The 24,188-nt window shown below is 40.5% G+C and overlaps 1 protein-coding gene across 2 annotated transcripts in view; it reads right to left on the bottom strand.

Moving 5' to 3' along the window:
- The window catches only part of ROCK1 (Rho associated coiled-coil containing protein kinase 1), an 86,563-nt gene extending 69,909 nt beyond the window's left edge, over positions 1 to 16,654 (bottom strand). Inside the window, exon 1 of one of the 2 annotated variants that reach the window (XR_008970689.1) lies at positions 16,021 to 16,654. Coding sequence is in view for 1 of the 2 variants with exons in the window: in XM_057397585.1 (XP_057253568.1) it covers positions 16,021 to 16,113 (93 nt within the window). In the remaining variant the exon portion in view is untranslated. The remainder of the gene's footprint in view (positions 1 to 16,020) is intronic. The other variant, XM_057397585.1, reaches the window with a different exon arrangement.
- Between the last annotated feature and the right edge of the window lie 7,534 nt (positions 16,655 to 24,188).

Genomic DNA, 24,188 nt, shown 5'->3' on the forward strand with positions numbered 1-24,188 from the left:
GTCAGATACAGGTCAGAAAATACAGGTCAGGCAGCATCTTCTACTTCCCTTTCATATAAACTGTATGTTTGTAAACACCTATTAAAGCAGGTTTCCAATTTCTAAATACTACAAAATATCAACAAGTGATATTCCAGAACATAATTAAAGAACAGTAGCATCATCTCAAGAATTTGAGTTATGTCAGACATCTGCACTTCACTTTCCAGAAGTCACAGCTGGACCAGACAGCCAATTTCTGAAGACCTAAATACATGCATGTAAACGGTCTTTTTGGAAACAAACCAAAACATTACCAACCCTGGTCATTTTATAACTGACCATACTTACCTAGCCTCAGAGACTTAAGAGAAAATTAAGAAAACAGTTACATCTTTTGTGGTATTCAAACAAGACACACTGTATTCTGAACTAGCTGAAACAAAGCTGATGGTAAAATTATAATAAACAGATATCCTGATTTAACCTCTTTTCCTTGCCACACCACAGTAACAGTGCCTAAATTTGCCTCTTTGGCAGAGCAGATGTTGGAGATCCTACTTTCTGCAAAAGTGGATGGAAGATGCCAATAGCCTTACATAACTGCAACTGAGAAAAGATAAAAAGAACTAGATGGAATTTGATTTGCTCCTAGTTCCACTGAGTTTTTCTGATGCATTTTTATTTCATCTAATACATCTCCTTATTAATCATGGTAGCTGCCTCTTTGCCCCCAAAACATAAAAGGAAGGTAAATTTTAAAAGGCGCATATCCAAGCACTACAGCTACTGCATGTAACACCAGGGCAGTAGTAGCTGTATTAGCCACTGATTTACAGAACAGACAAGACACTGTTGCAGCAAGACTGTGGCCTTGCTATTGATGAACACTGACCTGAGGATTGTTGCTACAGATCACCCTAACACCTGACTGCAAAAGTGAAATTCTAAAATGAATCTCTGGCACTTCTTAGTTTTATTAGAGAATAATAACCTATTGAGAAAAAAATACACTTGAAATTAATTAATAACCTAAGTTATCTGTATTATTGCCGTCCTCATGAAAAAGAATTACAGCCCATTTACTGAAAACTTTATTCTACTCTGAGTCTTCATTTGGAGAGCAATTGAGCAACTTCTCACCATGAGACAAAAAACCTACTTACACACCGAGTGTGTAAGTACTCCTACTACCTCCTGTTCATTTTCTGAATTTCTCTTACCTTAGTGGATAGCTTTTCCTGATCTAAACAGATAATTTGAACTGGCTGGCTTAAATCTCAGGAATATTTTTTCCCTCCTTCCAGAGAGTTCACCTTCACTTGAAAGGTATTAGATATCACAAAGAGAAAAAAAATTAACTCTACAGGAGCTACTTTTCCTATTGTTTTTATTTTTAAAGTTCAGATACAATTGCAATATACAGTTGCCATTTAGGATGAAAAGTATTTAAGAAAATATCTAACAGCAGCTTATCTTCTGTCCATTTAGAAACTAGATTTGTTGTGCATACATTCTGTAGTTGAGTTTCCGCCATCTCTTCATGCCACTAGATTTAAAGGTTTTTCTCCTTAAGTCTGCGTTTTTTTATTATATTATTCTGACTCCATCTGATGTGAGAAGACAACACAAGCATTGTGCTGCTCAACATCGATATCATATGCTGTATAGTGTCGCCTCAGAAAATGGGACCTTTATAGCTTGATAGTACATTAATTACTGTGTGCTTAAGTAGCACTGCTACAAATGCATTGTTGCACAGGTTCAAGAGTTTCACTGACACCTTGAAACCAAACCTAGAAAAAGACAAAGGGAAAACCAACCAGTGAAACACTGTACAGGTATTTTTTCAAAAGCCTAAGAATCACAGAACAAGGCTGGAAGGGACCTCAATAAGTCATCTGGCTCAACCTTTCATGAGAAAGGAAGCCTAGATGATATTATCTAGCACCCTGTCCAACTGCATCTTGAAAGCCTCCAGTGAAGGGTACTCCACCATGTCCCTGGGGAGGTTGCAGTGACTGATGGCTTTCACTGTAAAAATTTTCTTACAGAGATACAGAACTTCTCCCACTACAGTTTGCACCCATTGCCCCTTGTACTCTCATGTGGCTCCTTGTGGAAAGAGAGCCTCTGTCCTCTTTGAGGCTGCTGCCTTTTAATTACCAGAATACTGTGATGAGGCCCCCCTGATCCTTCTCTTCTCCAGGGACACTCCTTCAGTCTTCCCTTACAAGGCAGGTTCTCCAGCCCTTTGGACCCTCTCCAGTTTGTCTGTGCCTTTCTTGAATTGTAGAAAGCAAAACTCAACACATTACTCCCAGTTGCAGCCTGACTGGCACTGAGTGGGATAATCACACCTCCATCTCTGCTAGTAATGACCCTTCAGATGCAGCCCTGAATCTGATTTGCCCCTGTTGCTCCAGCAGCACTCTGCTGTCACAAGTTCAGCTTGTTGTCCACCAGGACTTAAAAGTCTCCTTCAGCAAGGCTACTCCCAGCCACACAAATCCAAGCCAGTACTGTGCTCTTTGGTTACACCATCCCAGATGCAACACTCTGCACTTGTCTTTCTTAAACTTCATATTCTTCTTACTTGCTCACTGTTCCAGTTTATCCAAATCTCTCTAAGATGGCTTTGCCTTTTAAAGTGTCCGCCTCACCACCCAGTTTAGCATCGTCAGCAAACAGTAAGGGTACTTTCAATCCCATCATCCAGATCATTTATGAAGACATTGAACAACACGAGGTTGCCAGCCCAAGTAACAAACGCTGACCACCAAGAGCTCTTCAGATATATTTTTAAAATAGTGTATTTGATATCTCACCAAAATTAACCCTAATTCAACTCCATATTAGCAAACTTTACACAGAGAATTCCTTGTGTCTTTTTGGTGTTATCATACAGACTATAGAAGTATTCTCATCATAGTTCCTTCTAACAAAATCCAGAGCAAGAAACTGCAATTTCACAGCACTGGAAAAAAAAAACACCTATTTATTATACAGTTTTGAGTACTTCAACTGAACTTGCGGAATTTTTTATTTTAAAGGAAAATGCACGAGTATTTTTGTATTTACATTGCATTCATGTGTGTGTATATATATTACATATATATATAAAGACACTGTGCATGTACTGAACATAAATATTTTCTTTCTAGCCAGCTAATTTATTTAGTCATCTCAAGTGCTTAATGAAGCTTTTCACAGAAAGGCTTTCCTGGAAGCATGTGAAGCACACCGTCAGAAGTAAAAGGCAAGCAACAGTCACACACGAATTTGTTAAGGAATAAAGCCACTACCTATCCAATATGTAAGACTAACAGGAATTATTTCAGAGAACTAATCAACTTTATTACAACACTCAAACTGTTTAGGTCACTGGAACATTTTAGAGGTCTCTCCCACTTTCCTCCAGAGATTACACTACTGGGAAATGTGGCAGACAGAAAGAGCCACCTGTAACACTATCAAGCATTATCAGCTGAGCACTGGACACTGTAGTTTCTAAGTTTAACTGCCATTTTAAATGCATATGTCTTCATTTTAACAGTTTTGTATACATGCATAATAGAACTCAGTCAGGCAGTACTGAACTTTTTCCATAAAAAGCATCTAATTTCATGAAGCTCTTCTTAATTTGTCTCCAATTTTCCCCCTAGAAAATACAAGAAATCCCTACCACAGAGACTACGCAAGTCAGAGACCAGTGAACCTTATGAACATTAAAGTTTCCATGCTACTCAAAACTTAAGGCATTGTAAAAATTTACTTCTTACACTGAAGCAAAATAATTTCTAGGTTGATGTACTAATACACACTAATACACAGAGAAACTAATTTTCTTTACTTAGAGTATCTTGCAGTCATGAGTCTATGTTCAGATAAATTTGCTTCCCCTATTTATCTGTGGTAACATGTGTAACTAAAGAAAATAAAACTCAAACTCAAAATAGTTAAGTATCTGAAAGCAACTGCATGTATTAAAACAGCACCAGTTTAACACTGCATCTTCATACGTATGTTATAAACAGACTCACACCTTCCTTTCGACTTAGTTTAAACTACTGCTTGTGGAGTATTTTTGGTCATCGATGTGTGCTAAAAGCTTGATGTCTGTTTTTCAAATACACCGATGGTACAACCAGGGAAACTGTAGAGTACTAACAGCAGCTTGCACCCACAAGAGCAAACTCACAAATCAGGGCGGGGAGAGAGAAGAAGGGGGAAGTACTTCCTTATTTTAGATGCAGGAAATAGAAATTCAAAACAGCCTCACAAAAAGCCTGAAGAAATCAGGAAGCCCTGACTTAAGTCACCACAGGCCAAACAAACAATTCCAATCCCAAAATCATCTTTAATTATAATCCTCCTAATTTCTTTGCCTGTTTTCCAAACCTCATATTTGTATTTATAGCTTGCAGACAGACAAGACTTCCTTCAACACAGAGTGGTTTTCTGGGTTCTTGCACCCTATAACCACCCTGTAAGTGAAACCTGTTGTGTGTAGTGCAGTTAAGAATATTCAAAAGTACAGAAGGTCAGTATCATAGTCTGGTACTGCACTGATGCTCCCTATTTCTTGATATTTCATTTACTAAGTAGGAGGACAAAAGAGGATAACATAGCACATGATCTTTTTTTTTCAAATTCTGTCTTTTCAGGTGAGATTTGATTGGTACCCAAACAAGAGAAGCTATTTAGATGGAATAAGTGGCTTTCCACAATCTCAAAGGCAAATGGATAAACAGTGGGCTTTAAAGCTGTTAAGAATGAAGACCTACAGGAGAAAGTCTAACCTTAAGCATGAGCTTTAGCTCAAAGTTGCAAGTTACTAGTTAAAAATAGAAGATGGCTCTTTTTGCATTGTCAAAATAAAGGTTATGTCAATTCCAACTCTCCCAAGAAAATATTTTGTGAAAACATCTCATTACTTCTGAAAGCAATTCTTCAAAAACTCACAGCCATATTGCCTTTTTCCTCCCTCCCCCCTTCCCAACTTCTGCGAACCCATCACTTCATATGATGGTTTTTTTTTAATTAAACGTAAAGACTTTACTGATCATAGAATACCAGGTTGGAAGGACCTCAAGCTCATCTACACAAATGGCCCAGCACCCTGTCCAACTTTACCTTCCAAGTGTCCAGGGTTGGGGAATCCACCACTTCCCTGAAGAGATTATTCCCATGGCTGATTGTTCTCACTGTGAAACATTTTTCTCTTGTGTCCAATCAGAATCTCCCCAGGAGTAACTTGTGCCCACTACCCCATATCTTTTCCATGTGCCTCCTTCTAAAATAGAAGTCGCCACCTTTGTATCCCCCTTTTAAATACTGAAACATGGTGATAAGCTCTCCTGAGCCACCTTTTCTCCAGGCTGAACAAACCCAGTTCTCCCAGCTTTTCCTCACAGAGCAGGCTTCTCAGTCCCTTGATCATCTTTGTGGCTCTTTCTCTGGGCCCTCTCCAGTCCGTCCACATTTCTGTTGTATAGCAGGGACCAAAACTGAACAAAGTATTCCAGGTGTGGCCTGATAAGTGCAGAGTAGAGTAGGATAATGATTTCCTTATCTCTGCTGATGATGCCCTTTTTGGCAATTCCTCACGCAGAAGTAAGCTTACCATTTCATCAACTTGTTTCTGTTACTTCCTCCCACAAAATGTAATGCAACACCACTGGAAGTTCACTGGCATTGAAACACACAAGAAAGAAAGCGAAAGATGTCCTGCTTTGGTACTATTCAACCACCTCTCACAACACACCCTGGTACGTAGGAAAATCTTCAGCTGCCTATTCTGAAAACTTAAGTTTCTATTCCTAAGGTATCAAACTCTTAGGAAGAGAAACTTCCCAACCTGCAAATACATGGGTTTAATCAATCTTTTATTTCTGAAAATGTCTATGAGTTCATCAAACTACAATGAAAAAGGGTGTGTCAAAAAAATTCCTTATTTCTTTCCCCTAGAATTTGTGGTTCTCAAATGTTTCTTTCCCATGGGAATTATCAAGTTGAACTATTCTTATATGAAGGTGAAGTTGATCTGACTGCCTTCTTTGCCAGGAGTTCAGAGGAGGTTGCCATGACCAAAAGAAAAGATAAGGTCAAGAACAACGCAGCCATCCCAACTCTTCACTGATGCTAGCCAAAATCAATTTTACAGGAAGCAGAAAGTTACAGAGAAGTAATTTACAGTTGCAGTCCCAGAAGTGAAGCAGCTCCAGCAGCATTGTAACATTCAAGTTTTTCCTCTACATGGCATCTTTGATTACATCTCAAGTCCAAATTACTGATGAAAATAGCGTAACATATGCATCTCATTAAGTAGGGCAAAAGCTTTGTTATGGGAGACTAGTGGCATTTTAGGACAGAAAAGAAACAACAGGAGAAAACTTCAAAGACTCCTCTGACCTTATGCTCAACAAGAATTAAAAGCAAGAGAGATTTTTAGTCCTTTCCTTACTCCAATCCAATCTGCTAAGTGGAATCGGTGAACAGCTCTGAGCATATAAGTTACTTGATACAAGACCTTCTTTGTGTTACAACTCTATTCCTTAGATAAATAACCCAGAATTCTCCTCAATATGGTCTTCCTAACAAGAGTCTTCACAGTTTGTTTCAGAACCACAGTGTGGCTAGTTCTGAAGATTTCTTCAACCAACTGATCTTACAAGTGAAAAGCATCTCCAAACACTTTACGGTCATGCTATGTTCAGAAACTGTATGCACAACGCAGTTTGTGAAGTATTAAAAAGGCTGAGAATAGCTACAAGCATTTCGGTAATAGAACACAAAAGCTTTTCCAACAAGCGTACTAATCTAGTCTCCATAGAGAGAGCCTAGTTTTTCAATGACACCTCCAATTCCAAATTCAGTGTAAAAATCAAACCCACAACCAAAACCCAAACCAACACAACAATCTCATCAGTAGTTCAGCTATCACTCCATAGGCCTTAATGGACATGTTATTGCTGTCACCATCTTTGCTCTGCTAGTGTTGGCAGCAATAACGCCTGTTGCAAAAACCATGACTATTGTTGACAATACCAGCAGAGCAGAAACTTAAAGTCCTAAGAAGTCTACCATTTGGCTGGCACCATTTTTGGCCTTGTACAAAAGATATATAGCATGTAATAGCAGGTTTGAATGATCCCAAGACCACCCCAAACTGTGTAATTGGTGTGTTTGCAATTAATTGCCAATGATCTTAGTAGCAACTTGAGTATAAGGAGGAAGACAGCAGCTCACAGAAGATGTATCAGATCAATCAACAAACTACTTGGTAGACTTAAGTGGCAGAAGAACCTTTCCTCTTTGCAAAAGCAAAGTAAATTCTCTCATCTTAATACTAGCAGGATACGTGTGCCTACAATCTAAGCCACTTTCCAAGAAGAGATGGGTATAATAACACATTGATAAAATAAGATTTCGTAACAAAGAAAAGCTCATAAGGAAATTCTATGATTCCACCTCTGACAGCAGTGCATAATATTAAGCCAAAGTTGTGAGGTATCAATATTACCTCTATTTTCAAATACAGCTTCATGTCTTGCCTGGTACTGTTCTGTGCAACCTGGCACCTTGCATGGGGCAAATATAACCAGCAGAAACTCACTGACCAACCTTCATTCTCACTCCTCCTTGATCCTTCCTCCTGAAAGATCTTCCCCATCCACTCCTCCTCTATCATCTTCTGTCTGGAGACGCTTCCTCCCCTCCTAAGTACCTTAACACAGAGTTAATCCACAGCAGTAGAAGGTGCTTCTAGATCTCAGTGGTAGAGTCAACATGCTGGAATTTGTTATCCATACTCCAGGGAGATGGTGCTTGTTGTACTGACACCTTGCACTTCAGCTTTTACCACAAGCAGTCTCTTCTCCTTCACCTCTCTCCCAGGGGCAGGTTCTGGCCTTATCAATAGCGAGAAGTCTTCCAAATTCCCATGCCGATAAGCAAGTCCTGCCCAGCCCCAATGACTACCTATCAGGAAGAGAATGACGTACACACACAGATATAGAAAACACTATGATACTAAGGTTTAGAATGATGAAAACCTGAAATTGCATTCCTGGAGTATAAGCTGGACATCAGAGCAAGGCATTAACTTTTTTCCCTCCAACAGAAAAATTCTACATCTAATCTGTTTCAACTGCATTCACAAATTAGATGTAATTTATGTACCCATTCACAGCAACTGTTCCCTCAGATACAAACCCTTCTGCCTAAAATCTCCAAATCTGTAAACACCTCCATGAGGAAAGTTACTCTGCTCTTCTGCAGCAAATGGCTTTCACAAAATTACTTAGGCAACAAAGAGGTTTACTGACCAAGTTAAGAAGGCCAAAATACTTGGAGAACTCTGCAAATAAATGGAAAATGAGCACCGATTACTTTTTTGTTTAGTTTCAGTGAATTTTGTTCTCCATTATGAATCATCAACCAAGTAAATGTACTGATGAGAAATGGAAAATTACAGGTTGCCCAGAGGGGTTCTGGAGTTTACACCTTTAAGATACTCAAAAGGGATACAATATGATAAGATACTCGTGGGCAACCTGCTCCAGGTGGCCCTGTCAGAGCAGAAGGGTTAAACAAGACAACCTCTGGCAGTCCCTTCCAGCCTCAATCATTCTGTGAAATAATAACCACTCGTACTCAATGAAATACTACTTTCACTGTGCACCTGGTATTAAATATTAAAAAGGCAGACTTCCAAATCAAATTCTAAAGTAAGTGATTTCGAGAGAAGAAACAAATTTTTGAGTTTTCTTTAGAAGCTTCTAACCAAAACATGGACATACAATAAAGAACCTGGTTTTATCTCAAGATCTCTGTTTTCTGGTAATACTAAGTGCAGCATCATCTACCAGTGTCCAGCATGGGATAAATGTCCTGACCATCCTTACACATTTTCCCATTTGAAATAACCATTAAAGCTATAACACAAGTCCTGTTAACCATTTTCTGAAAAATTACATAATTACTCAATATTTGCATAACTATTAGAATTTAAGGATTTCTCAGTTATATTTTCTTTAAGTAAGTATTATGAAGATCTCTAGGAAAAAACAAGTAAATATTCCACCTGTGTTTCCAGATATAATTATAATTCTGTAGCTCAGATACTCGTGAGCTAGAAACACATTTAGGTAGTTCCACTCTGCAGTCCAAAATATAGCCCAAGTTTGTGCTGTGTTTTCTACAGAGGTCTCCAACCATCAGGTCTTTGCACCATCTCAGACCACACAACTGAAAAAAAACCAAGAAAACTTTCATGTATTTCTCAACTCTAAAAAAGAAACAGAAAAATTAATCCATGTAAGAAATTAAAAAGGAAAAACCTGAAATAAAGAAATCATCACAGAATCACAGAATCCCAAGGGTTGGAAGGGACCTCAAAAGATCATCTAGTCCAACCCCCCTGCAAGAGCAGGGTAACCTAGAGAATATCACACAGGAACTTGTCCAGGCAGGCCTCGAATATCTCCAATGTAGGAGATTCCACAATCCCCCTGGGCAACCCGTTCCAGTGCTCTGTCGCTCAGTTGGATTTAAATTGGGACCTATTAACAAAGAGACCTTACATACTGTCCCCATGACAGTTTGTAGTATATAAATATTGACAGGGAGTGGCAAAATGTCAGTTAAAGCCAATCCTTCACAAGATTTTGAGTATCAGAACAGACTTTGACCTGTGCTTCAGTTAGAAGCTGGTACTGATCCTCTGCTGGTTCTACCCTAGGAACATGGGCAGCTCACCAGACCCAGCGACTGCTGCTTGGCTAGACAGTCTCTAGACTGTTATAACTAAATATGCACCACAGCAAGTTATACTCTGCTGATGCTGAGCAGACCACAGAGAGATCTCCAGTCTTCTGACTTGAGATTACACTACAGGATATTCAATCATCTCAGCAGAGCAAAAGACTATGGACAAGAAGAGCTACAAACCACTTTTTTTCTTCATAAATACTGGGTTTCAGCTCTTGTTCAACCACTGTGTTGGGTGCTCATTTCAGCAGACTGAGAAAGATAAAAGACAGTATTATTTGCATTTGTTTTAAGAGATATAACTGAGTGCTGTCTACATGCTGCTTACGGGTTTACCAATATTGTCTCATCATCCTTCTGCCTTTATTGCTGCTCTAATGACTGGACAAATTAAGGCAAAGACAGAATAGTTTTCAACCATTCTCTAATTTTGTTTTCGGAGAAGGAAGTTCAGTTTTTCAGTATGCCCATTTGAAACTGCAATTTCTTGATGACAGAAGTTTTGATAACTAGCATCAAGCAACATTCACCAAAAAAAAACGGAAGTTTTTAATTACATATTTTGGGGCCTCTAATATTCAAGATAAACATCCTGTATCGGAACAAACACATCTGTATTCCCTGGTAAGAGACGTGAAAGCACTTTTTTTATGCTGTACTAAAATATGTCCTAGGGAATTCTGCTAACAGCAATTGTAAAGCTACCTATTTTCTGATCACAGTGCTTCTGAATATTTAGTAAGTTCTCAGTGAGTGGCTCCTGAAGCTACCACTGTCCTCAAAGTCAAAAGATTTACGGACCAACAGGTTGATTTTCAATTTGTCCAACAAAAAAATTCCAGGTGTTTCCCTCTTCCTTCCCACCACTAACAAAAAATTAGCACACCCTGCAGTTGCCAGGGAAAAGGACATTGTTTACAAATATTTTTACTTATTAAGAGCACTTAAGGTCTACTACAGGGCTTTGGCTGGGTTTTTTTGCTCCTCTTGTTGAAATGCGTCTTAACATCAACTAAAACCTACTATCATTCTTGATTAAAACTTCCTATAGGAAAAATAATCCTATTCTTACAGCCTCTAGTTTTACAAGAAGAAAATTGTTTAACTGTTATTCCTGTATAGTATCTATACTATACAGCGTGAACCAAACACTAACATTTTGACAGTCCCACCAGCTCTACTGTTCACTTTTTTAAGGCTTACACAATATTAAAATATTCTTCTAAGAGGTGCAATCTGAAATGAGAACCCACCAAGTTACTGTATTTCCAAAGCCAACTTACTTGCATTTTACCTTTAACATACCAAGCTATATATTTCATCATCAATTTCACATCAACCTATATATTTCATATTTCTTGGTGATACGCAGGTAATATCAACCTGCAATTATATTTTTGCATCTAAAGCAAATATACGGTATAAAATGGATACGGTAACTTGAAGACATGGAATTATATTTCTGGGTCAGCCAGAAGTCTAACTGCAGAATAAGAATGGTTAGGGATTGGACTACTAGGACTGGAAGGGACCTTAAAGATCATAGTTCCAACATCCCTGCCACAAGCACAGACATCTTTCACTACACCACGTTGCTCAAAGCCCAGTCCAACCTGGCCTTCAGCATTGCCAGGGAATGGGGCAGACACAACCTCTTTAGGCATCTTCTTCCAGTGTTTCACTACTCTCATAGTAAAAATTGTCCTCCTTATGTCCAATCTAAAAATTGTTCTCTTTCAGCTTAGAACTGATGGCCTTTGTCCTGTCACTACAGGTGCTGGTAAAAAGTCCCTCTCCGTCAGGAGAGAGACATATTCAGACATTCTCTTCAAATATCCCCAAGCCCTTGTCCACAGAGCTGCTTTTAATCCATCTAACATTCAGTCTGTACTGATGTACTGATGATACATTCAGTCTGTACGGATGCTGGTGACCACCCCAACCCAAGCGCAGAATCTTGCGCTTCAATCTAAAGAATGTTAGGAACTTGTCCAAGGAGATTTAGTCAATGACGACTTACCTTTCCCCTTAATTTGAACTACTTCCAAACAACCTGGGACATTCTAAAGCTGACAATCCATAAAAACCTCAAGCTCTGCTATTTTTTGTGCATAAGCTTCACTGGGAAATAAGCAAGCTTCTCAGATACCAAGTTTCTCTAGCATTTTTTCACTCAGACTCTAAAAGCACAATTAATGCTGTTTCAGTGAAGCTAATTTTCTACAGTTATTTTAATGAAGTACCTTTACTTGAGGAGTTCTTGAGTTATATTCTTTACTTATTTTTTTTTATTTTCCAAATCCCTAACCACCGGGTCTTCAGAAGTGCTTTCTAACAAGTTAAGCAGGAGGGGAAAAAGGTCTAGTGACAACACAGATCTAGAACTCCAAGTCCCAGAGATGAAGAAATAATTTTGACTTTTCCTGTGCAAAACAGATGAACATGAATTCATCTAGCTTAACAGAACTACAAAATAGACCTAGGAAAAACAGGTGAATCATGCTCTGTACCTGTGTATTTTTGGTTCAACAAAAATAGAAACCTCTTGAGACAAGATAAAAAAAGTTTGTCATATGCAGTGTTTACTGCTGTCAGTTAATTTGTAGCCAACATGCTGAACAAGTGAAACATTTGACATCTTTGAAGATTAAGACCATCAAAAGTCTGAAGCTTTAAAAATCAACTACTTGAATGACTACATAAGTGCCTACATAAAACATAAAAAGACTGTGTCAGTTACCAGAGCAAAGAGTGCACCAAATAACATTTTCATGAAAATTTACTAGTTAATTTTTAATCAAAAACATAGGCAGCTTCAGAGCAACATGTGCCCCCTCCAGTCACACATTACACCCCTCCCTCTCCATTCTCCAGAAACTGGAAGCCAATAAACCCCAAGGATTTAGTAAGAAACACAGAGGAATAAGAAATCTGATTTTATTCCAAAACTGTTGTAGCATATGCTCACTGAACACTAATTTCCACTGCTTAATATCATTAACAAGACACTAAGCTCAAGTTATAGCTAGTTACTTATGCTACCTTTGGCTCTACTTAGCATGACTATAGCATTCACCAGCCTCTGATCATTGCACAACCCAAAGTGTGGCTACCTAATGCAGCCCTCCCAGTGCTATTCGATCTTTTGAGGACTGTGGGACTCTTAGAACCTGACAGTTTGAGCAAAAGCACATATGAAGCTGTGGCACATGGTTTACACGGAACAGAGGCTTTTGCCTCCTCATAGCTCACAAAAAAAAGACAGCCTAGCTATTATTTCCCAACCTAGTACTAAATTGAGTGCATGGAAGCCCCAAAGAAATAAACAAATTTAGTTACAGGGGTTGCAACTTAGCCTGTTTTCTTACTCTGCTCTTATTACAATTACATACGAGAAAACAAGAAAAATAAACACATCTCCCCCTGCACTTCAGTTTTATGAATTTCCTTCCTGTAGCATGTAAACTGAAGTCATATAGTCCTCAGTGTGTCTTTTCCGCCTGCTCTGTTGTCAGCACTCTTCTCCCACACCTTCCTGAAACGGTAATACGGCTTCCTTTGTATCAGCCCGCCTCCCCCAGCCCCCATCTTCCTAGCATGTTCAGACTACTTCACATACAAATTTAGAATCTTTCTAGCATACAGACCTAGCTTCTGACATGTACAAAAACCAAAGTGGTTACAAAACTGATTTAAAAGTTATTGCATGCCTGCCTTCCAGTCTACAGGGGCTACAAACTGATGGGGAATTAAGAGTAAGAATTGAAGCAAAATGAAGTAAAGCTAACAAGGATAAAATCATCCTAAGAGAAGCCGGGGCATTACTGAGACTTTTCTTTGCACAGCCAAAAAAATGTTCCTTGAACCTGAAAGAATTCCAGCATTTTAAACCTACATGTATAGAATATCAAAAGCTGTGTGCACTAAAAGTGTTTATATATCAGTTATTCATATACTACCACTCAGATATCAGATACACACAGTTAGCTAACACCTTTGCTTAGGAAAAGTGAAAGGAATTATAAATAACATCAATTCACAACTCTAAGAAGACAAAAAAGGGGTTTTAGGTTTAAAAGGTCTTACAAAAAAGGATTTTCAAGTGTACCAGGCCTAGAGCCCGACAAGTTTCCCTCTTTAACCTGGGGCTGCGAGAAAGGGAATGGGTGTTCATCTTAGAAGATATTTTAAATGCAGATCAATTACACCTACACCTAGGCATTTCTTCCTTAAGAGCATATCCACATAGATTACAATGTATTTGATATATAAATAGTACCCTGGGCCAAGAATGATGTTTGAAGTGTGAATCACCACACTACGAACTTGTGTGAAACATTTAAATTCCTTAAAAAGTGTTAGGATAGCTAAATTCTATAGAAAAGTACTCAAGAACCAACTCAGGATGAGAGTGAGGAAAAAAAAAAGTCAGGATAGCTGACAACTTGACACAGTAGCCTACCACCTACAAAGTTCACCTACCAGGTGATTTCTTCAGAAGTGCTTTCTTTTTTAATTGGTATTAGTTTAAAAGAATAATTTCACTTTAAAAATACATTCTAAAGATCTGAGATGCAAACACACATTCTGAAGCTTCACACAAATGTGACAAGAAACCCAACAAGCTCATTCCCAAACTGACTAGTTTAGCTCCAAATCACAATTAAGGTAACTGAAAGGGGTCATAAACTGATTACTATCACTGTGTGAAGGTCCCTATAGTATGCCCAGCATTATAGCACATAATAGCAAACTCAGCCCTGGTTAACATAAAACTCTAAACTCTTAACTGGACCTAAACTCTTGACACCAATCAACAGAAACTGTGTGCAAAAATGTCAGATTTGACAATCAAAACTGGCAAACTGTATCCAAAGCACCAGATGTCTTCTCACTAGCTGTGGTTCTGAGATGACAGATATGAAAACTGGATGAAAAGCAGCAAGTTAACTGGAAGATGCAATGCTATTTGTCTTTGTAGCAGCAAAGGCTCGGCTTTTATCCACTTTTTATCCAGGGATGTAGGTTTGACCTGTCAACACTTCAGAAGGTCATAAATCAGTAATAAGCTAAAGAGAGTGCACAACATCATGAACTTGTACAGATTTTCTTTAGATTATTTTCACCTCTCAACTGCCTTATGCTCAAGCAAGCTTTCTAAGAGGCATGCAGCAGAAGATGAAGAACGACTATTAAGCGCCACCTCCACCCCCACACCTCCCTTCCCCCCCAAACCCAAATGTCAGAGTTCATACTAGGAACAAACCCAATTTACTTGCTCTCCTCTCTGACAGCAGAAAGCCAGGGGAAAAAAAAATATACTGAGGAACTTTTATCACTTGATACAAATTAAAGAAATTCTCTACTTCAGCATAAAAGCACAAATTACAATTTACTACTACTTCGGGGCATCCCCAGGCATATCTAAGTATCCAGCTACATCCCAAACAAATTGGCTGGATTTAACATATACTTTGTTGAGGTACTTTTTGTAATCAGAATTAAAATATCATACACTTTTGTCAAGCAACTACCAAATAACATTGGTTTTATGTCAGGCAGGAAGTGTTATGGTTTGCTTTCTTATGATTCAATTATAACACCGACAGCACTGGAGAGACCCATTCAACCATCAGGTATAATCAAGTAGGGAAACAATGAGCAAGCAGCCCTCTATCCCAGGCCTAGCACACCAACTAGTTTAAAATGTATTCAAACCCCTGCCATGACTACTTCCCCACCTGTTATTAACCTTATTAATCTGAGGCATATTAATCTTAGAGCGGCATTTTACACGTCACTGATTAACATTTGCAAACATGTAGGCTAAACAGGCTGAAGTCAGTGCTGCAGTGCTTAACCACAACATAAGAGGACCTCACTCTCTAAAAGAAAAAAAAGATATTGAAGAGGGAATTGGTATTATCAAAGCTATTTACAGTCTCCTGCTTACACGCAGGACTGGCACTCACAAATTACGCATTGTATAAAGTGTCCAACGCCCCTTATGACAGTAGGCGAAGAAAAAAAAAGATGCATGAAGCGAGAGAAATGACAAGTCTGTGGCATGACCGGGCGGGCGCCTCCTTGGCAAGAGAGCCGCTCTCCTTGCACATAGACATTCACGCACCCTCAGCTCAACACTGAGTAAACACAACACCAGTGCGGAGTTAAGCAGGGTGGTGACTCAGGAGTACGAGATTCGGTCCCACAGGGTAAGAAATTCAGGGACACGGGACCGGGGGCCCATCGGCGCTCCCTACTCACCAGCAAACAGTCCACGTTCACTTCGGATTTGGGGTCCTTTAAAGTCACGTCGATTTTTTCAAACCGAGACTCAAAACTTTCTCCCGTCGACATGTTTCCAGAGATAAAAAGTTTCCCTTATTCCAGAGCAAAGTAAGGTTAAAAATAATGAAAAAAAAAAAACAGGAACAAGCGAGCACAAAAGAGAAACCACACAGCCTATACCAGGCAGAGGAGAGCTTCCTGCAAAATCCCTTCAATCACAGAAGTCTCTGAGGCTTGTCCCCCTCGCTGCCCCGCCAAAGGGGCAGAGAACCGAACGACAGTCCGCGGCAGGGGGGGATAAGGCTGCTTCTTCTCCCTCCTCCGCGCACGCACGCACTTTCCTGGGCTGCTCACAACTCCGCAGCAGCAGGTTTCCTTTCCCTCCCTCCTCTACTCGGGCCCCAGTGTCTCGGCAACCTCATTTTCCCAGCCGGGGAAGCCGCCCTGAGAGCCAGCGTAGCGGTCCCACCTCCCAGCCGTGCAGGAGCTGCGGCGGGTGGGTGGCAGGCTCCGAAACACAGCTTTCTTTGCAGAAAACCAGATGAAAAAGCAACAACAACAGAAAATAAAAAGAACGGAAAAATATATAAAACCGCAAAAACCTGCAACAAAATGAGGGTGGGAAATAGGAAAATCCTCTCGGCGGCGTGTCTCAGCAACGTGGGGTCGGTCCTTCCATGGGCACAGAGATCCCAGGGCGGGGCGGGGGACAGGCTGCCCCTCGCCTCGGTTGTGCCCTGCTTGCTGCGGGAGGGCGGGCGGGCAACGCAGGGCTGCCAGCTGGGCGCACAGGCCGCCCCGGCCCCGCTGCGAGCGCACGCCGAGGACAGGGTGCGAGTCCCTTCAACGGCGGAGCGACAGCATCTTTCTTCCCCTCTCCCTCTCCTTCTCCTCGCTGCGCGGCCGCCGGCGGCTCCTCACTGCCTCTGCCAAAGCCGGCTGCGCTGTCCCCAGTGCACACGATGGTGCCGGCGGGAGGAGGTGCGAGCGGCGGTGGCTTCCCTCAGGGAAAGCGGCCGCTGCGCCCCCAGGGGACGATGTTGCCCGCCGAACGCCTGCCCTGGCTCCCTGAAGGCACCGCAGAGCTGCCCGCGCCTTCCTCTGAGGGAAACAGCGCGGGGATCTGCTGGCCGCAAGGAGGGGGCAGGTGCCTGTGGGGTGACCCAGCTCGGGGAATGTCTGTGGAGCATCCCTGGGGATCTTCTAAATCCGTTGGACAGTGAGCAGCCGGCTGTGGGTAGCTTTGCTTGAGCATGGAGGGCTGGAGAAGTTGACCTCCAGAGAGGCCGGCTTCCCAACAGCACAAACTCAGAGCAGCCCAGCTGATGACCTAGTAAGAGCCATGTGCAAGGTAGCACACCTAACTTTTAAAGGTTAGATGCAGCGTTAAACGTGTAACCTATACAGCGTATCTTTGCATACAGGTGTTTCCAGTTTAAAGTTACTCTGGGACTGCAGTAGGGATTGTTTCTTCCAGTGAGGGAACTCCACGGAACTAATGATTTCAAATCATATCGGGCAGAGGACACTGTACTGATTCACTTCATTGACTTCCACTGCAGTTCCAGAAATGGCAATGGCATTTTTACAAAGATGACTAAAAATTATACACAGAATGTCGAGTCATTAATCTATGTTTGCTGAACAGCTGCCAATAGCAGACCTGAATCACTAGCATTTTGAGTTATTTTCAATGTCAAGGTTAAGAACCAAATGATCTATAGCCAAGTGCTGTTCGATCCTGGATATTCACTCCTTGCGATCTTGTTTTAGTCAGAGAGAAAAAAAGAAACAGCATTCTGCTTTGTCTTGTCCACAGCTGCCTGCATCTTTTGTTTTTGTTTTTGTTTTCTAATAAGAAGTATGTACAGTTAAAGCAAAAATACATGCTACAACAACATTACACTCATGTTTACTTTCACTTGTTTTGTGCTGGCTGTTACCACAGCCCTTTGATTTGGAGGGTTTGGTCGCTCTTGGAAATGCAGATGTTCCATTTCAGCAACCACAGTCCGAAGAGAACATCTCATATACTCCGCAAAAGTTACAGGGTGTAGGCTTGGGATCGTTTCATGTGTGATGCAGAAAGTAATTCCTAAAATACAAAGAAAACGCTTCTTATAAAGAAAATGCTTCTTACGCTCCTCATATTAAGCAAGATAAAAATCATTACAGATACAGAGACTGGGTTCAGATGTTAAAACACAGGCAGGGATGAAGCCAGGCCTCAGTGGGATGATTTGAAACACCTAGCTGCGAAGAATGCAAAATTCATGAGGCCTGTAATAGAGTAAGGAGGAAGAAGCCCAAATCTGCAGCTCAGGGCAGGGTCACCCTGTAGTGACACAAGTCCTGAGCCATGCTCCAGGTGCTGCTTATGTGTTTTATCCAGTATCTGTGGGGAAGCATGTAGGTACTCATGGAAATGCAAAGCTTTCTTCCATCCTTTCCAGGTCTCCCTGCAACTAAGGTGCACGGGTCTTACTCTCACTTGCCTTTCACATCTTTGCATTACTCTGGGTTTTTTTACAGTGGCCCAGGTTCAACACAGTAAGTAGAGAGAAGCACCATCCATTAGCTTGGCAACTGGGAGAATTCACAGAGATACAAGAGCTGGGCGTCAGACAGACTCAGGTTCACGTGTTTATTTTCTAGTGAAGGATCTTGCCCCTAGACTGGTACTCCAGAATGCCTCTTCCACTGTTTGTGGTAAGGGAGACTGCTGTGTTTCTGTTCAGCTGTGAGAAAACTCTGTGTGTTTCAAATAAGTCTGTCAGACTGGGCCTTTCTCATGACCATGGTGGATTAAAAGTGCTTGTCTGTCTGTCTCAAATAGAACAGAATTTGTGTGGGAGGTACTTTCCCCCACTATCTAGGAAACTGAGCACTGCTTAGAAAGCGTGAAAGGGAGGCTTTGGCTACAAAGAGCAAAAAGGGAAATCAATTCTAATTTTAAAAGCAGGTATGTGTTAAGCATCTGGTGTGATAAACCATCACGTTGTAACTTGAGAGTGTAATGTAATAGTTGCTAATCCAGTGAATGCTCATTCACGTGCTTGGATCTTGAAGCCCATTCTCATAGAATAATAGAATGGTTTGGGTTGGAAGAGACTTCAAAGATCATCTCGTTCCAACTGCCCTGCCATGGGCAGGGACACCTTCCACTGGATCAGGTTGCTCAAAACCCCATCCAACCAATGAACACTTCCAGGAATGGGCAGCCACAACTTCTCTGGGTACCTCTTCCAGTGACTCACCACCCTCACAGTAAAGAATTTTTTCCTAATATCTAATCTCCCCTCTGTCAGCTAAAAGCCATTCCCCCTTGTCCTGTCCTTACAGGCCCTTGTAAAAAGTCCCTCTCCAGATTTTCTGTAGGCCCTTTTTAATTATTGGAAGCTGCCCTAAGGTCTCCTGTGAGCCTTCTCCAGGCTGAACAGCCCCAGCTCTCTCATCCTGTCTTCATAGGAGAGGTGCTCCTGCCCTCTGATCATCTCCATAGCCATCCTCTGGACTCGCTCAAGCAGGTCCATGTTCTTCTTATGTTGGCAGCCCCAGAGCGAACTTAATAAAAAAGGAATCATAGTCCTCCTATCCATGTTGTCTTGCCTATTTTATATCTAAATGCTGTTGCTTTTAGTGTGAAACAAGTAAGACAAATTGACACTTACCTAAAAGCTGATTGTTTGGTAGGCATTGCAATTTCCTATTAAACACAGACATGCAGTAAACTGTAGAATTATTCCATTGGCTTCCCCAAAAAATATTATACCATACCTTATAAAAAGTACATTAAATGTGTTTATAAACACATAAATAGTGTTTATCATGTAAATAGCATTCAGGTACATTAGAGTAACAAGACTGAATTCTGAGAGGTTTCAGTAGTGCCTATTTCAGGAAGCGAGCAAACAGCAAGAGCAGAAGAACAATGGAATACTCAGCAAGTGTTAGCTCAGCCATCTCTGAACAGCCATGGTTACTCCCATCCTCTCATGAAAACCTAAGAAAAAACAAAAGTGGAAGAGCTTGCAATAAAGTGAAAGGTCATCTAGGGTTTTTAGGTCATGGAGTGTGCATTTTTAAAAGGTGCGTACCATCAAAATGGGAGAACAGGGTAGGAAACGTGTTTCTGAAGCAACTACTGACTTCAGAAGAGTTACACAAGGCAGAAATGAGACTATATCCTCTTCACCATATTAGGCCAAGTTAGTAATACATTCACATTCAACTTCCTATTTAGTCAACATGAAACCTACAGCAGTTAAATCATACTACATTGAGCCTACCTTTGGTCCACCACCCTCTCTCCTTGTTTGCCATACAAAGCTGGCTCAGGTTTGCTGCAGCTCTAGTTCTTCTGATAATTAATAGCACAAACCAGTATAGCTCAAAGCTCTGAGATGAAGACTGGTCAACAAATCCAGTCATTGGGCAAAACATTGCTAAAGTTCATCTGTGCAACAGAAAGGCTTTTTGCAGGAGTTTCTTACTTCAGCAAGGAATGATGGCTGCTCATGCAGACATATCTGAACTGTATACTGAAGTCACACCAATATTGATCTCATATCTGAAAAATAAAGTGTTAGGTGATGAATGCTGGTGGCTATAAGCAGCTAATTTAAAGCTGCAGTTACAGTGCCAAATGCAGTGCAGCCCCTTCACCTCTCTTGGGGGCTCATATAAGCACTCAAAAAACTCCTCAAGAAGTTACAGACTGTAAGCTCAAGGTGTGAGTTGCAAGGTGCTTTGGATAGTGAACACATTAAAATGCTTTACTGATAGAAAAGAGAAAACAGAGAAATGAGATAGATATTGTATCATTTAGTGTACTGAGAAAAGGCATCCTGATTCTTGCAGGATGAGGTAAAAGAACTAGAACAGGGATGGATTGGATTAGATTGGAAGGTAATAGAATAGAATAGAAAAGAACAGGATATAAATTACCTAGGCAATAAAAGTTGCTAACAAGAGAAGACAAATTTGGATATAATAGGTCAAAAGAGAATTTTGCATGGACAGACTCAACAAAAGTAGTATCTTTCAAACTTCTACAGATGCTGAAACAGTGCAACTTATACACATACATTTATAAATATGTATGTTTTCCTGCAGCTTTCGTAAAGATGTGAGGCTCCAGTCCTATGACCTTGCATATCCCAGTGCATCCCAGCTTTCCAACAAAGGGCAGTTGCTGCTGTTTCCTCTTTACAGCACAGTGCATTTTCAGTCCAGAATCCTCAGAAGAAACCGCTCCCACTGCCTGCTAGCAGTGAGTGATGTATAAGAAATGGGGCACCTAAATCTTTGTTGCATTTTCTTGAACAAGCTAGACATAAGGGGTGGAGGATGTTGGAATAAATCACCTTTTGGAACTTTTGCAGTGGTCTGGTTTGATGGAGAGGCTCATATCTGAACAGAAACTGTTTCAAGGGAGGAAGTAAACTGGATGGGGTTGTCTGCTCCAGTGCAAACACAGATGCGTTTGCTGCCAGCAGACAAGGGCATAGTTGTATAAACAGGGCAGTGTAGACACTCCCAAAGTAACTTCTGCTTTCTCTGGAAGGGAGGGGAGCTGTGAGCCCAGAGATAGACAGCAATCCACAGGATAAATATCTGGTCACCATATGGCTCAGGCCAATATCAACCACTAATACATATGCAGTTCAGGCTCCCTTTCCTTTATGCTTTAAAAGTGCAGAAAAAAGCCCTGTGACCAATGTATGGCAAAAGCTTACAAAGTGATTTGAAATCAAATCAAAACAAAATTCCACTGGAATGTTGAAAGCTTCATACCTCAGTAAGGACAATTTCCGTGGCAAATGCTGTTTTCCCACTGAAGCCACCTCTTGGGTACAGAAAACGTTAAGATGCCAGAAATTCTTCTTTCACCCTGGGAAAAAGCTTTTTATTTTCACTATCCAAGAGCTTAAAAATGGCCCACGTAGTTCTTACTTGAAATCTTCAGAAACCCAAACAAACTCAAGTCTTAAGTCAAAGAAAAGCCATGGAAAAATATAGCCTGCAAAAAAAGAAGGTTTCAGAAAGTTATAAGTATATTAAAGCAAGAGCTAAAAAATAATCTCCTGGTGGTATCATCTATCAGGATATAAAACATATATTATTTGTGTCTTTTTACTTCCATTGTAGGTAGTATGATTACCATCATTATAGACCTCCTTGCACATTAAGCTATCATGAATCTGGCTTTCCTCTCTGCTATTAATTTTTTAGCTATGAATCACCTACAACATCAAGAATTTTTCTTAGTTTTCCAGTTCTTAACCCTAAGTGCTCTCTCCCAGAACAAATTTCTCTCGCACCTTACTTCTACTTCCCCCATATACACGTATCATGTTTCTTGTGGTTGGATTAGTTTTGCAGTTCTTGCTCAAATAACTGCTCTTCTGAAGACAAAAGTCAAAAGTAAACTGGGCTGAGTTTAAAAGTAACCTAGCTTTGATTCTCCTGGGTTTGTTTTTATGTATGTTGTCCCAAATATCTACACTGCCTACAGATGCTTTGCTCTGCTGAAGACTATGTCAAATCCATAAAAAGCCAGGGTTTTATCTTGGGCCTGGGAAATATTTAGCATTTTCAGCCCTTAACAGATAATTAACTTCTAAATTACACATTTTATAACTTTGCTGGAATAAATAGAGTGGGCTTCATACAATCCTTCCCTGGGCAGATTGGCAGAAGTTGCAGTTCTTGACACTCACTGCATAAAGTTTTGCAACATGAGTTGCAGACAATTTCTTTTATATAATGAATCTTCATGGGGTTCTATATGCCTTGCATCTTCAATTTAAGGCACTCAAATGGCACTAAACATGCAGTTGTTAAAAACCCGTGCATTTCATACGACTCTCTTCCAGATATTAAAAAACTATATATATTAAAAAAGTTTCATCCCTGAAAAAGAATTCAAGTTCATTGGAATGACAGGAATTATAAATGAGTCGACTTTGTCATTTTTAGTGGCTTTAATAACTAAATCACAGAAGTTGAATTACTGATTTTGTTCACACTTGGGATATTTTCAAATTGTCCTGTTAAACTCACATCACTAGACAATTGACTAATAGTTATTTTGCACCAACACTCACTGTTGTTATGTGTGTAGAGCTCTACTACTTTTAGAGCACACCTGTAAGCTTTGAGAGAGTCTAGTCTTAAAAGGACAGAGAGGATTTAGAATTAATTTTTATTATAATTCTGATTTCGTTCTGCCATAGCAACCCAAAATCCAGAAATGGAAGTTTTATAGGTATGATCATAGACAGAAAACTACATGTATGAAAGTGTGAGCAAGTTGTTTCAGGTCTAGAATCAAAGGGTTAATCTCTCCCTCCTCTCCTGGAAGATAAAAGACACCAAACTTCCTACTTCCTGTTGCAAAATGCCATTCGAGTCTCCTGGGTAATTCAACTCTTAATACTTGGAAGGTGGCAATTTTATATCAGTCTTACCCCATTATTGTGCTTCTTTATTATGATTATTATTCATCATTATTCTTCTTGTTATCATTGTTATTATTATTGGTATTGTTATTATTGTTGTTGTTATTATTATTACTTCAAGTCAGAGGAAATGCCTTAAACTGGCGTGAAACAGAGAAGGGGGCACTTAGACTCCTAATTTGATGAGAGCAAAAATAACCTGACAAAGGGACAAACTAAAGGACAGGGATGGGCCTTTTACTGAGATCCATTGTAAAAGTGTGTTAGACCCAATGTGCTACCTTCTCAATAGTGAGTTTTTAGGCAGAGGGGGGAAAAGGAGCTAACTCCTCTGCCTACTTCTTCCACAGAGGCAAATATAGCCCCTTCTCCACGAGGGAGAATGGCAGGATCATCCTGAGCTGCCTCTGAGCAGCTGCTGGTGCCTGGCACAGGTTAGGAGAGCTTTCTGCATACCTGATGGTGCCACAAACTCTTCAGCACTGTGCAGGGTCTCAGCCCTGCAAACCCAGCACAGTCTGCATATAATGCAAAATCCACAGCAAACTCTGTCAGGGGTATTACTAGATGTGGAGATGAATTGTGGGATTTCCCTCTAGGTACAACAGTGCATTTAATATGTGGGGTGGATGAGTGTGTGGATAACAGGTATTGCTATGAGCTTGGAAATACAAAGGAAGC

Source organism: Pezoporus wallicus, unplaced genomic scaffold (assembly GCF_028554395.1).
Source record: "Pezoporus wallicus isolate ANWC-B61680 ecotype Strahan unplaced genomic scaffold, APGP_CSIRO_Pwel_v1 contig_227, whole genome shotgun sequence".
NCBI classification, from domain to species: domain Eukaryota; kingdom Metazoa; phylum Chordata; class Aves; order Psittaciformes; family Psittacidae; genus Pezoporus; species Pezoporus wallicus.